This window comes from Colobus angolensis, unplaced genomic scaffold (assembly GCF_000951035.1).
Source record: "Colobus angolensis palliatus isolate OR3802 unplaced genomic scaffold, Cang.pa_1.0 Scaffold9, whole genome shotgun sequence".
NCBI classification, from domain to species: Eukaryota; Metazoa; Chordata; class Mammalia; order Primates; family Cercopithecidae; genus Colobus; species Colobus angolensis.
The window spans coordinates 11,014,995-11,028,105 of record NW_012122931.1 but is presented as its reverse complement, the minus strand read 5'-3'; the positions used below and the strand labels follow the sequence as shown (position 1 = coordinate 11,028,105).

General features: G+C 42.8%; 1 protein-coding gene across 1 annotated transcript in view; it reads right to left on the bottom strand.

Annotated features, from left to right (window-relative positions):
* PSMB7 (proteasome (prosome, macropain) subunit, beta type, 7) overlaps positions 1-13,111 on the bottom strand; it is a 62,591-nt gene that overhangs the window by 42,435 nt on the left and 7,045 nt on the right. The window contains exon 5 of the mRNA XM_011931402.1: positions 9,865-9,980. Coding sequence (XP_011786792.1) covers positions 9,865-9,980 — 116 coding nt within the window. The remainder of the gene's footprint in view (positions 1-9,864; positions 9,981-13,111) is intronic.

Here is a 13,111-nt window from a genome sequence, read left to right as displayed (position 1 = left end):
GACTCTGTCTCAAAAAAAAAAAAAAAAAAAAAAAAAATCTTTAAAAAATACCTGAACCTTATTTGACTTCAAAAACTAGTTTTCACTCAGCCACACTGCCTCAAAAAAATCACCAAAAGCAATATATCCACATAAAAAGCAGTAATTTACAGAGCATGTGCACATAAAACGTGACACTTCAGCATCCCAATAACCCTGTGACCTTCCCAAGTCAAAAAAAGTAGCTTCATTTTAGAAATAGGGGTTATGAAGTTGCAGAGGTTAGGTGACTAGGCTCTGGTCAAGCAGAGCTAGGACCAAAGCGAGGGCTTCCACCCTTTTTCTAGAATCCTAAGTGCTACTTCATTCAGGAGTTTAGAGGAAAGCCTGCTCCAGGCAGTCACTGGCTGTGTGGACAAAGCTCCTGCTGGAATGGGGGTCTCCTAGACCTAAGCACAGAGGCAATCCAGTTCCGATGGAGACACACGATTCTAAAGCCTCTTATACACAGTCAACCACATGGCTGACCCCAGAGCAGGCAGAAGAATTTTCAGCAACACACAGCTATGAAGCTCACATATATGCCCTCTGAGGTTTTTGTGAAGTAAACATGCTGCTAAATTTGCATCCAATTTAAGAATTGAAAATGAATACAGAAGAAACATTTGCCATCTTAAAGTGCACTAATTTGATCCAGTGCAGGATAACTTTCAAAATCAAGTCATGTGGAGATATCAAAGTATCTATACAAAGGTTGTACTTGAGTATAAAAATACAGAAAAGGTTGTGCTTTAGTATAAAAATACAGAAAAGCTTGTACTTTAGTGTAAAAATACAGCAAAGGATGTACTTTAGCGTAACAATGGCAAATCTTAACTCCCTATCCATGTTCCTAAGTTCTCACTTAATTGTAAGATTCTTCTGCCCACAAGATGAGACATTCAGCATGCTTACTACTCTATCCCACATCTTCCTCACTGCTTGGGGGCCCTGTAAACTGGGACTTAGTAGGTGCATTCCCGTAATTAGGAAACTGTATAACCAGTTTATCTGGAGAATTTTACCTGGATGGCCTTGGCAGTGACCCCAAGTCTTCCCTAATGGTGCATACCAATGTTTATTCCTTAAGTTAGCATTCCTAAATTGTCCAAGGACCTCATTTTCAGGAATGTCATGCTTGAAATTTTATTCATGTTAATTCTCTATGTGGATAAGCAGGCAAAAACAAAAATTTTATATACCTTGCCAATGCTGCTACAAGGAACACTGCCAAGCTAATAGCAAAAGATGGTCCCCAAGCTTCTTCTGACACTACTTCAGTTTGCCTAATAAAGAAAAGCTGGCAAGTTCAAAGAATAAGCTAATTAATCTGAGAATTAAAAGAACCCACATTATGTCTATAAAAACATAACTAAAATGCTTTCCTTTTCTTAATAAAGTCAAAAAATCTTGCCTAGCTTTTAACAATCAAGTGAATCGATCACCAGTAGTCTCTTCCAAATTACTCTCTTAAAAAAGAAATAAATGAAACAATAGGGATCCTTTCTCTTTTCGGAGAATAAACCACATGCCACGTACCAACAGGAAAAAGTCAAGAGACTGAGGTTCCCATTCCCACTCAGGTACTTCCTTACTTGTGGTACAAGTAACCTCTCTGAGCCTCGGTTTCCTTATCTTTAAGACAGGGATGATGGCACCCACCTCACAATGGTGCAAAGACTGTATCAGTAAGGCATCCCACAACAGGTGTAGGTTCTGTAGCTGGATGAACGCTGCTCTCATTACGGTCAATGTGATGTTCACAAAGGTTTTAGGGCAGAAGCTGTCCAGAGGCCACACTACAAGGAGTCTGATATATTAGTCTCCCAAGTAAACTCTCAGGAAGGCCATCCTCAGACAGGAGGCTCCGGGACCCCACGTTCAATGCAGATCGAGCTGGGCAGCAAGTTAAAGATGAGCAAGACAAGACAGGTGTCTTCTATTCAGTGTAAATTAAGAGCAGCCTTCAGGCGCCTGGCTAGTCTCCAATACAGGCCCATGGGTAGACAAAATTTAGACACCCTTGTCTTCCGGTTAATTTATAGCTTCCAGCTCTTACTGTCAAATCACTCAGAAAAAAAGAAAAAAAAAAGATTAATTACAAAGTTTTGCTTTTATTCTTCATAATAAAAAAACTCACAACTAAAACATGAGAATTCAGATGAAATATTCATTTTTTCACTTAAGCTACAATTACAGAAAGCCTTGATTCCACAGTGAATGCTAATGTTCCATGGAGGCACTTCATTTAGGAGGACCTTCTATTTTATCTGGAGTGTGAGGTTTGGTTTCTAGCTCACTCAAAATAATAAGCATGAATTAAAACAAAATCCAGCCAGGCACCGTGGCTCACGCCTATAATCCCAACACTCTGGGAGGCTGAGGCAGGTGGATCACTTGAGGTCATGAGTTCAAGACCAGCCTGGCCAACATGGTGAAACCCTGTCTCTACTAAAAAATACAAAAATTAGCAGGGTATGGCTAATTATAGGCACATGCCCATTATCCCAGCTACTTGGGAGGCAGAGGCAGGATTGCTTGAACCCAGGAGGTAGAGGTTGCAGTGAGCCGAAATCGAGCCACTGAATTCTAGCCTGGGCAACAGAGCGAGTCTCCATCTCACAAAAAAAAAAAAAAAAAAAAAAACCCCGCCAAATTTTGGCAATTATGAGTTCTCTCTCAATACCCAGCTCCTCACTCCCTCAAAAGGAAAGGAAAGGGGAAAGAAGTGGGGGAGGGGAGGGGTAAAAGAAGGGTCGGGAAGCAAAAGAAAAAAGAGGAGACAAAACCACAACAAAAATCAAACTCAGATTAGGAAGAAAGCTAGCCCTGCACAGCTACGACCACAGAACAATGGCTGAGAGAAACTAAGACAGCCACAGAGACAAAGCCCAGGCTAATACAAAACTGTGATCTTACATTCTCTGTAAAGTGCTCCTCTTCACAGTGGACTTGGATTGGAAAGAAACAAAAAGTAAAAATCACGTTGTCTTTGGGTCGTAAAATTGTGGGGTGATAGATATATATATACACACACACACACACAGAGAGAGAGAGAGAGTGTGTGTGTTTAATTTCCTTTGCTGCAATAAGGCTGTTTCAGTAAACACTGTTTTCAACATGCAGGACAGAGAACCCATGCAGAGAACAGTCACAAATACAAAAACAAGTACCACGAATTTGTATATTTTTAGTATTCAGAAGCAAGGCTTAATAGCTAAGTGAAATCACATCTGCAGGATAAAATCACAGCAGCTGTGTTGTACTGGGGCTTGCAGGAGACAGAAGAAAAGGGTTCATATCCCAGCTTTGTCACTTATGGGGCTGAGTAACACTAGGTAAGTTGCTAACTCTCTTTAAGTTTCAGGTTTCTTGTCAGTAAAATAGCAATAGTAGCATCCCTTACACTGAATTTTAACTGAAAATAATGTGCCAGCACCCAGTACTCTGGCACAGAGACATTCCCATAAATATGCTTTAAATTTAAAATAATACTAAGCTTTAACCAAAAAAAAAAAAAAAAGGTAAAAGGACCTGTCACATTTCCAACACTTTAAACTGGGACCACACAAATGGAACACAATCTAAACCAACCGCATTCCAAGGGTACTGTAAACTGCTAGTTCACAATGAATAGCAGCTAAGGTTTCTGACACTAAGTTTCAGACATTCTTTAGCACAAACAAGCTGGAGAATCAGAAAATTAATTCACCATCAAATATTCAGAGTTGCACAGGGCTCTGTGAGACCCTGAGAGTAAGGCACAGATGCTGTTCTCAGAGGTCTAGAACTGTGCAAGAGCAGGAGAGACAACGCCTAGGGGAAGCAAAGTGGGGCCAAGGCAGGAGTCCTGGGATCCTGCTTCACTCCTGGGAGGGACTTGTTAACTCTGTCAGGGGCAGCCAGGAAGGAACGGCTTCTGGGCTACACTCAGGGTGAGGAGGAGGAACACTCCAGGCAGAAAATGTGCTTGTGAAAGGAGGCAGCAATGGGTGTTAGGCTCTGTTCAGAGGAGGGTGAGGGGGCTGTTGCCACAGAAGCCCAGGGCACAAGGGAAGGAAGAATAGGAAATGAGATGAGAAAAAGGGCCTAGAGCCCAACTGAAAAGGGAGGTGGCCCCAAATGAAGGAGTGACTGCAACACTGCAGCCAAGAGCCAGCAAGGAGCTGGCACTGAGGAAGGCCAGGAGAGAATGATGACAGAAACCCAGAATGTGGCCCAGGGGTGAGCTGCTGAGAGATCTCTGTAATGACAGTGGCCATCCCTACTGCCACCACCACTGGATTAGTCCTCATCCTCAACATTTCTGGCCAGGATGCAAGCTCCCTCCCTGCCCCAGGCCTCTCACGCCAATGCTCCCCACAGCTGTCAGCTGCTCCTTCTAACAAGCGACTCATAATCCTCTCATTCCCTGGCTTTCCAGCAGGAAACCTCCAGGACAAAATCAAAACAGCTCCACCTGCGCCTGCAGCATCTGGACCCCCGGGGCCTGCTTTCCAGCCTTGCCTCCACTCCACACTAGGCAACATCCATCCCTCTTCCACCCTCTCCATCTTTGCTTCTCCTGCACCCACTGCATGGGTCGCTCGCCCCGCCCCCACTCACTGCTCCTGCCGCCCTCATGCAGCACACTCCGGCCTTTCAGTGCTTAACCACACGGAGCCCTTGTGCACTACAGGCCTGAGTCTATCCCTCGGGGTAAGGGGTGCACAGCAAATTCCTACTCATCCCTCAGGCGTTTACGTGTTCCTTCTTCCCACTTTCACCCATCAGACTGGCAAAAACACTCAGCATCCATGAGGTGGTGGGAGACAAGCGTCCTTGTATTCTCTAGTGGGAGTATAAACTCGTGTCAGCTTTTTGGACAGCAATTTGGCAATAGCTCTCAAAAGGTAAAATGCACTGTCCCTTTTCTGAGCTGCCCAGCAGCTGTATTTCCTGCCCCTGTCCGGAGAATTCCACTGCCATCTGAGCTGAGGCTGAGCTTTACCAATCACAAGCACCCACCTTCCCCATGAGGAACTCTCTGGTGGTGGAAGGGATGGCAGGAAGGCTCAGTTCTGCGGCAGCCAGGCTCCAGCACTGGCTGTGCCCGCGGCATAGACTGAGACACTGTTCTTGGCCCCAAACCCAGTTCTTGCCCTCCCAACTACGTTGTGAGTCACTTGCTATACTTTTCTCAAAAATCCCTCTCTTCCTTAAATCATCCAGTGACTCAACTGCTTACAACAGAGAATTCTGGTCAAAACATGTGTACACCTTAATCCAGAAATTCCACTGCTAAGAATGTATCTAAATGAAGTATGTATTTATACAAGTAGAACAAGACACATTTGTTACCAAAATGTGAAAAACAAGATATTAGTTAGAAGAAGAATGGATCAGCAAGCATGGTATAGCCACATAATGCGATTCTGTACAGCTTGCTATTACAGAAATTCTATAGACCCACATAAGCTGATGCAAACACTTCTTCAAAACAAGTTAATAGTAAGGGAAGAATATTATGTATAGCATGTGCTCATTTGTGTGTTTTTTTTACAGGGGTAACTACATGACAGAGAAGGAGATACGTGAAAGTATATCATAACACATTTTCTGGAAAAAATACAAACAATTCTTAAGAGTGGTTACTCTGGAGGGATGTGAAGGAAACTTTTCTTATACTTCTTTGTCCCACTTCAATGTTCTGTCATGTTCATAAATTACGTTCATTAGAAAATGCTTGAATGTCACTTGCTCAGAAAGGACTTCCCAAACACCCACCAGCCACACACTCCTTCCTAGTATCCTCACTAATGAATGTTCTTTTCCTCTGGGGCACTTATCACAATGCATTCTTCTAGGTTCATGTGAATTCACCTGTCTAATGCCTGTCTCCCGCACAAGACTATAGGCTCTGAGGCAGGCGATGTGTTGACCACTAATCTTCCCAGCTCCTAGCAAAGTGCTTGGCACTAACGATGCTAAATACACATCTGACAAACGAGTGAAAAGATCCAATCCTCCTTTTAAGACTCGGCTCAAGTGAAGTTCTTCCTGAATTCCCTCAGTTTGGAAGTGACCCTTTCTCCCTTGGGTCCCCTCCTGCCCTTGTCAGTGTGTACATCTATCTCCCCCATTAGACTGGGTATCTGAGGACAAAGACCCTGATATTCACTTCTATCTGTGCTGCCTGCTACAGTTCCTTTACACAGAAGGCACTCACTAAAGAGCTGATAAGGCCGGGTGTGGTGGCTCATGCCTGTAATTCCAGCACTTTGGGAGGCAGACGCGGGCAGAATCATGAGGTCAAGAGTTTGAGATCAGCCTGGCCAACACAGTGAAACCCCCCTGTACTAAAAATACAAAAATTAGCTGGGCATGGTAGCACGTGCCTGCAGTCCCAGCTACTCGGGAGGCCGAGGCAGGAAAATCGCTTGAACCTGGGAGGTGGAGGTTGCAGCAAGCCTATAGTCCCAGCTACTCGGGAGGCTGAGGCAGGAGAATCACCTGAATCCGGGAGGCAGAGGTTGAAGCGAGCAGAGATTGCACCACTGCACACCAGACCAGGTGACAGTGCGAGACTCAGTCTCCAAAAAAAAAAAAAAAAAAAAGAAGCTGATAAATGAGTGGAGGAACAAACAAGACCTCAAAGTAACAATTTACTTGGGTATTAACATCACATGTTACTGATGTCTCATTCTCCTTAGTCTGGTATTTTAGGGCAGCAAAACCAGTCTGTGTGGAGTCAGTGGTTTCTAAATAGAATTTTCCTATAAACTCAGAGCTGTGGATCCATCACCCGGAACTCAAATGAGACTTGGGCAGACAGGAGGTCACTGTTGGCCAGGAAAAAGCACAAAGTGGGGTGGCAGAAGTGAAATGGGCAGACACAAAGCTGTTTACCATACTCACTTTCAACAACTTTTCCTACTTCAGCTTTATGCTCATGACACAAATTACCACAGTTCACAGGCAAGAGAAACCAATTTTCCCATTTTACAAATGGAGCTGCTTTGCATCAATGCCAAACTTCTTAAATTTGATGACTTTATCAAGGTGCTAGAAGAGAACATCTTGAAGGATTCAGAGGTGAAGGGTTGTGGTGCCTTCTATTTACTCTCAAATGGTTCCCCACGCACACGAAACAATGAAAGTAGTAACAATGTGGGTGACAGGCAGAACTAATGTGGCAAAATGCTAACAACTGACACATCTGAGCAAAGGACAGATCAGTGTTTGTTGAACATCACTGTTACTTTTCTGTAGTCTGAAATTTAAGTACAAAAGAAAAGAAATAAAACTACTTAACAGAAAAGGTTATTCCACCTTTACCACCATTTAAAGGTATCAGATGGGGAGAAATAAAAGCAATACTTTGATGGAGATACCAAATACATTTGAATAAAGCAATTCAGAAAAATTCTAAAATTACCATAAGCATCGTCATTTTAGAATAATTGCAAAGATTCATCCATATGGTATCTGGGGGTAAATCATTCTCCCCAACAAACAGTGAACATCTGTTACATAAAAACCTTGTAAGAGGCTAGATAATAACACAATGGCATAGCAAAGTCTCAAACTGGCAATTTCCAAACTACTCAAGGCAGCAGTTTTCCTAGATGTGGAGCCAAGACACCAAGACGGAAAATATAAGAGGTAAACGACAGCTGGAAAAACACCAGCTACACAATACACACAACCTGTTCGAAGTTCTGGACCTATGCATTTTGACCCAGAAGCAATAACGTAAATGTTAGAACTTGAAAATCCCAATTCTTCCAATATAATTTTATCACTATTTTTTGCAGTCATTAAAAAAAAAAATTATCAGCCGCCTATAATCTCAGCACTTTGGGAGGCCGGAGCAGGCAGATCACCTGAGCCCAGGAGTTCGAGACCAACCCGGGCAACATGGCGAAATCCCATCTCTACAAAAAACACAAAAATTAGACGGGTGTGGCAGAACGTGGCTGTAGTCACAGCTACTCAGGAGGCTGCGATGGGTGGATCACCTGAGCCCGGGGAGGTTGAGGTGGCAGTGAGCTGTGATTGCACCACTGTACTCCAGCCTGTGCAGCAGAGAAAGTGTCAAAAGAAAAAAATCTCCTTATCTAGCAGCTAGAGCTAAAGCATAAATGCAAAACGCTGGTTAGCAAATGAGGAAGGGGGGGGGAAAAATAACTACTATTTACAGACCAGGTATTGGAGCACATGCTTTATGTATGTTATTTCCAACCATCACAACTTGGTGTGGTAGGTATTGCTGATACCACTTCACAGGTGAGGAAATCGAGGTTCAGACAGAAATCAAATACCCTAATCCCTCAGAGATTAAGTAGTAAAGAAGGACCATGATCACTCCTATAGGTCAAAATGTACCCGACAAGTTTCAATGTGAGGCTTCTACTCTAGAATTCTACTCAAATCTTATCTTCTTCATAAGACTTGTCCCTTTTTTTTTTTTTTTTTTTTAACAGACAAGGTCTCACTCTGTTGCCCAGGATGCAGTACAAAGGCTTGATCACAGCTCACTGCAACCTCAAACTCCCGGGCTCATGCAATCCTTCTGCCTCAGCCTCCCGAGCAACTGGGACTATAGGCACACACCACCACACCCAGTTTATATATATATATATTTTTTTTTTTTGGTACAGACTGGATCTTGCTATGTTTGCCTAGGCTGGTCTTAAACTCCTGGCCTCAAGCAATCCTCCCACCTCAGGCTCCTAAAGCACTGGATTACAGGTATGAGCCACGATGCCTGGCACTGATCTTTCTATTTAACACTGCCATCTGCCTCCACCCCAGCCCCTGCCCACAACCCCTTATCATGTGTGAATTTAATTTTTTAAGATCATTGCAAATTCATATGCAGATGTAAAAAATAAAGCATTTCCATATGAACTTGACTCAGTTTCTCTCAAAGATAGTATCTTAACTATAGTACAATACCATCCGTATTACCTTTTTTTCTTAATATCACTTTCTAACACAGGCTGAGTAGCCCTTATCCAAAATGCTAGGGACCAGAAGTGTTTCAGATTTCAGGTTTTAGAGTATCTACATTATACTCACCCAATTCAGCATCCCTAATCCAAAAATCCAGAATCAAAAATGCTCCAACGAGGCTGGGCAGAGTGGCTCATGCCTATAATCCATTCAAGCATTTTGGAAGAACGAGGCAGGCAGATTACTTGAGGTCAGGAGTTTGAGACCAGTCTAGCAAACATGGTGAAACCTCATCTCTACTAAAACTACAAAAAATTAGCCAGGCATGGTGGCACACACCTATCATCCCAGCTACTTGGGACGCTGAGGCAGAAGAATCACTTGAACCTGGCAGGCAGAGATTGCAGTGAGCCGAGATCATGCCACTGCACTCTAGCCTGGGCAACAGAGCAAAAATCCATCTCGAAAAAGAAAAAATAATAAAAATAAAAATGTTACAATGAGAATCATGTTGGCACTCACAAACTTTAGGATTTTGGAGCATTTCAGATTTCAGACTATAAAAAATATATTCATAATACACAGGTTGCATAACCCGTGTATATTTATCTATAAATATATTTATAATACCTGTGTATTATACTTCTCACAGTTGTTTATTGTCTATTTACCCTCACTAAAATATAAACTCCTCGAGGGCAGGAATCACTATTAGAATTGTGTTCACTGCTATATACCAAGCACCTAGAGAACAGGGCCTAATCTGTAGTAGGAACTCAGTAAATATCTGCTGAATGAATCAAAGCACTGTATTGCACTTCCTCTTCCAAGAGAAAACAGACCAGCCCTTCAAGAGACCATCTTAGTAAGTAAGAGTACTCTGAAACATCAGGGAAACGTTACACTCACCCATGGTGACATAAGGCAACTTATCAGTTGATCCATGAGGATAGATGCTGTAGAGGTGAGGTCCAGTAACATCTACTCCTCCTAAAACTAGGGCTGCACCAATGTAACCTTGATACCTGGTGATCAGAGTATGCATAAGAAAAAAAACATGAGTCCACAGAACATCACTGTAACTTAGCCAGAAGTTGCGTGAGAAGTCAGACAACAAAAACAAAAAGCTTTCTTTAAGACTGTTTCATTAAGGGGTTATTGTTTTGATGGGAACAAAAAAGGGAAGGGAACATTAGATGAACATCTACTATCAGCCAGTATAAATTATGTGAGGCACTCCATACACCTAATTTCAGCTCAGCCTCACAGCCCCCATTATTATTATTATTTTTGAGACAGAGTCTCACTCGGTCACCCAGGCTGGAGTACAGTGGTTATTATCATGGCTCACTGTAGTCTCAACCTCCCCAGGCTCAAGCAATCCTCCCACCTCAGCCTCCTGAGTAGCTGGGACTACACCTGGCTAATTTTTGTATTTTTTGTAGAGATGGGGTCTTGCCATGTTGCCCAGGCTGGTCTCAAACTCCTGGACTCAAGCAATCCTCCCACCTCGGCCTCCCAAAATGCTGGAATTACAGGTGTGAGCCACCACACCCAGCCCACAGTCCCCTTTAAAAGACAGCATTATCATTCCCATTTTAGAGAAAAGAAAACCAACCCAGAGACATTAAGAACTTGCCTGGTCTCAGAACCAAATCGGGTTGACTCCAAAGATTATCAGCACTTTTCCCATCACACCTCTCTGTGATCAGCACATACGCTACCTCCAAAGTTAACAATGAGGTGTTAGCTCAGCTGTTCCACTATTCAAATTATCAACCTGGCCACAAAGGTGAGGCACGGTGGCTCACACCTATAACCCCAGCATTTTAGGAGGCCGAGGTGGGCGGATTGCTTGAGTCCACAAAAACTACAAAAAATTAGCAAGGTGTGGTGGCATGCACCTGTAGTCCCAGATACTTGGGAGGCTGAAGTGAGTGGATCCCTTGAGCCCGAGAGGCTGAGGTTGCAGTGAGCCATGTTCACGCCACTGCACTCCAGCCTGGGGGACAGAACAAGAGTTGTCTCAGAAAAAAAAAAATCAACCTCACCACAGCCCAAACAGAAAAACAGCTCATGTTGAAACACCTTTGCCTTTGAATTATCCCACATTATAATCATATATATGAACGCATATCAAAAGAAAATATTTCATCATTCAGGAAAGTGAATATTAAAATAACTCCATGATAGCCTAAGAAACCACTGCTAGTACACACAGGATAAACTCATACTTCTTCAGGAACATCACAGGAATACATTTTCCACCCACCCCATCTCCATTTAATTGTGCACATATTTGTTCCTTTGGACCCTTTTTTCCATTTCTATAGATTCCTCTCCCTATATTTGGTACAGTTTTTTAACATTAGAATTGCTGTGCTAGATAAACATGCTGGATTTAAAGTTCTCCACTGTGCGCCCTTAGCTCTTTGGGAAGAAAAACAAAACCAACACATACTGAATTTGCCAAACAATGTAATCACTAAAACTGATACAAATAAATTAACACAAGAACCAAAGTCATAACTTTGTCTGAGACATAGCCGCCCATCCAGAAGTGCTCTAAGTAAACAGAACAGTGGTCCAATACTTGCCCTGTTCCTTGATTACCAAATTGTTATTTCAAAAAGAACCTTCCATTTATAAGTAAAAACTTCAAGAACTTCCTAGGAAAAGATTTTAGAAGTAGTCTAAAAAGAGAACAGAGCCCCAGACAAGGGAAGAAACTGGTTCAAGGCTACACGAGCTAGCAGCAGGGTGAGACTAGGGCCAAGGGCTCCAGAAAGAGAAGCCACAATCGCCCAGTCCCACCACCCTCAACTAGTCCAGTGCCTATTCTACTATGCCAACTGTCTACTGAACAGGGTATTTAAATAAAGTCAATAATAATCAGCTAGTTGCCTTCCAAGCTAAAATATAAACTGTTAGATGCCTTTAAAAGAATCAAGATGTTTGGCAAATTATTGAAATCATTAAAATTTCAGTAATTTACTCATCCAGAGATTCTACCAGGACTCTATTCTAAGGATATGAACAGACAAATATACAGAAATGAATGCACAAGGATGTTTACAACAGCATTGTTTATGATGATTAAAAAAGTGGAAACAGGCAGAGGGAGAAACGGCTAAACTGATCCGGCTGTACAACAGAACATCATTCAATCATTAAAAATCACACTAAGCTGAGTGTGGTGGCTCACGCCTGTAATCCCAAAACCTAGGGAGGTCATGGCAGGAGGATTACTTGAGGCCAGGAATTTGAGACTAGCCTAGGCAACACAGTGAGACATCGTCTACAAAAAATTTAAAAAAACAAACACAACAAAAAAATCAGCCAAGCATGGTGACATGGGCCTTTAGTCCCAGCTACTCAAGAGGCTGAGGCAAGCAGATGACTTGAGCCTAGAATTTTAAGGCTCAAGTCATCCGCCATGCACTGCTTTTAAGTGAGCCATGATCATGCCACTGCACTCCAGCCTGGGCAACAGAAAGAGATCCTATCTAAAATAAAATAAAATTTAACAATCATGCTGCATTTTCTCCTTTGCTACTGATGGTAGTACGTTTGTCAAGGGAGAGCTCTGACAACATCTCTCAAAATGTTAAATGTGCAAAACTAAATAAATGTGCATTTATTCTAGAATACAGTCTAAGGAATTAATCACACCAGAACCCAAAGGTTCTACGTTCCAAAGCGTTCATAGAATACCTAATAATACCTTAAATACCTTAAAATGGGCAATTTCATTAATGTTCAAAAATTGGTTAATTTGTAACACAGCCACAAAACGGATACTATGACACCACCAAAAATTATGATACTGATTCATAGTTCTTAGGCTTTTATGGGTCACAGAGCCCTCTTAAAAACTGATTACAGGCCGGGCGCAGTGGCTCAAGCCTGTAATCCCAGCACTTTGGGAGGCCGAGAAGGGCGGATCACGAGGTCAGGAGATCCGGACCATCCTGGCTAACACGGTGAAATCCCCGTCTCTACTAAAAAATATAAAAACTAGCCAGGCGAGGTGGCGGGCGCCTGTAGTCCCAGCTACTTGGGAGGCTGAGGCAGGAGAATGGCGTAAACCCGGGAGGCGGAGCTTGCAGTGAGCTGAGATCCGGCCACTGCACTCCAGCCTGGGTGACACAGCGAG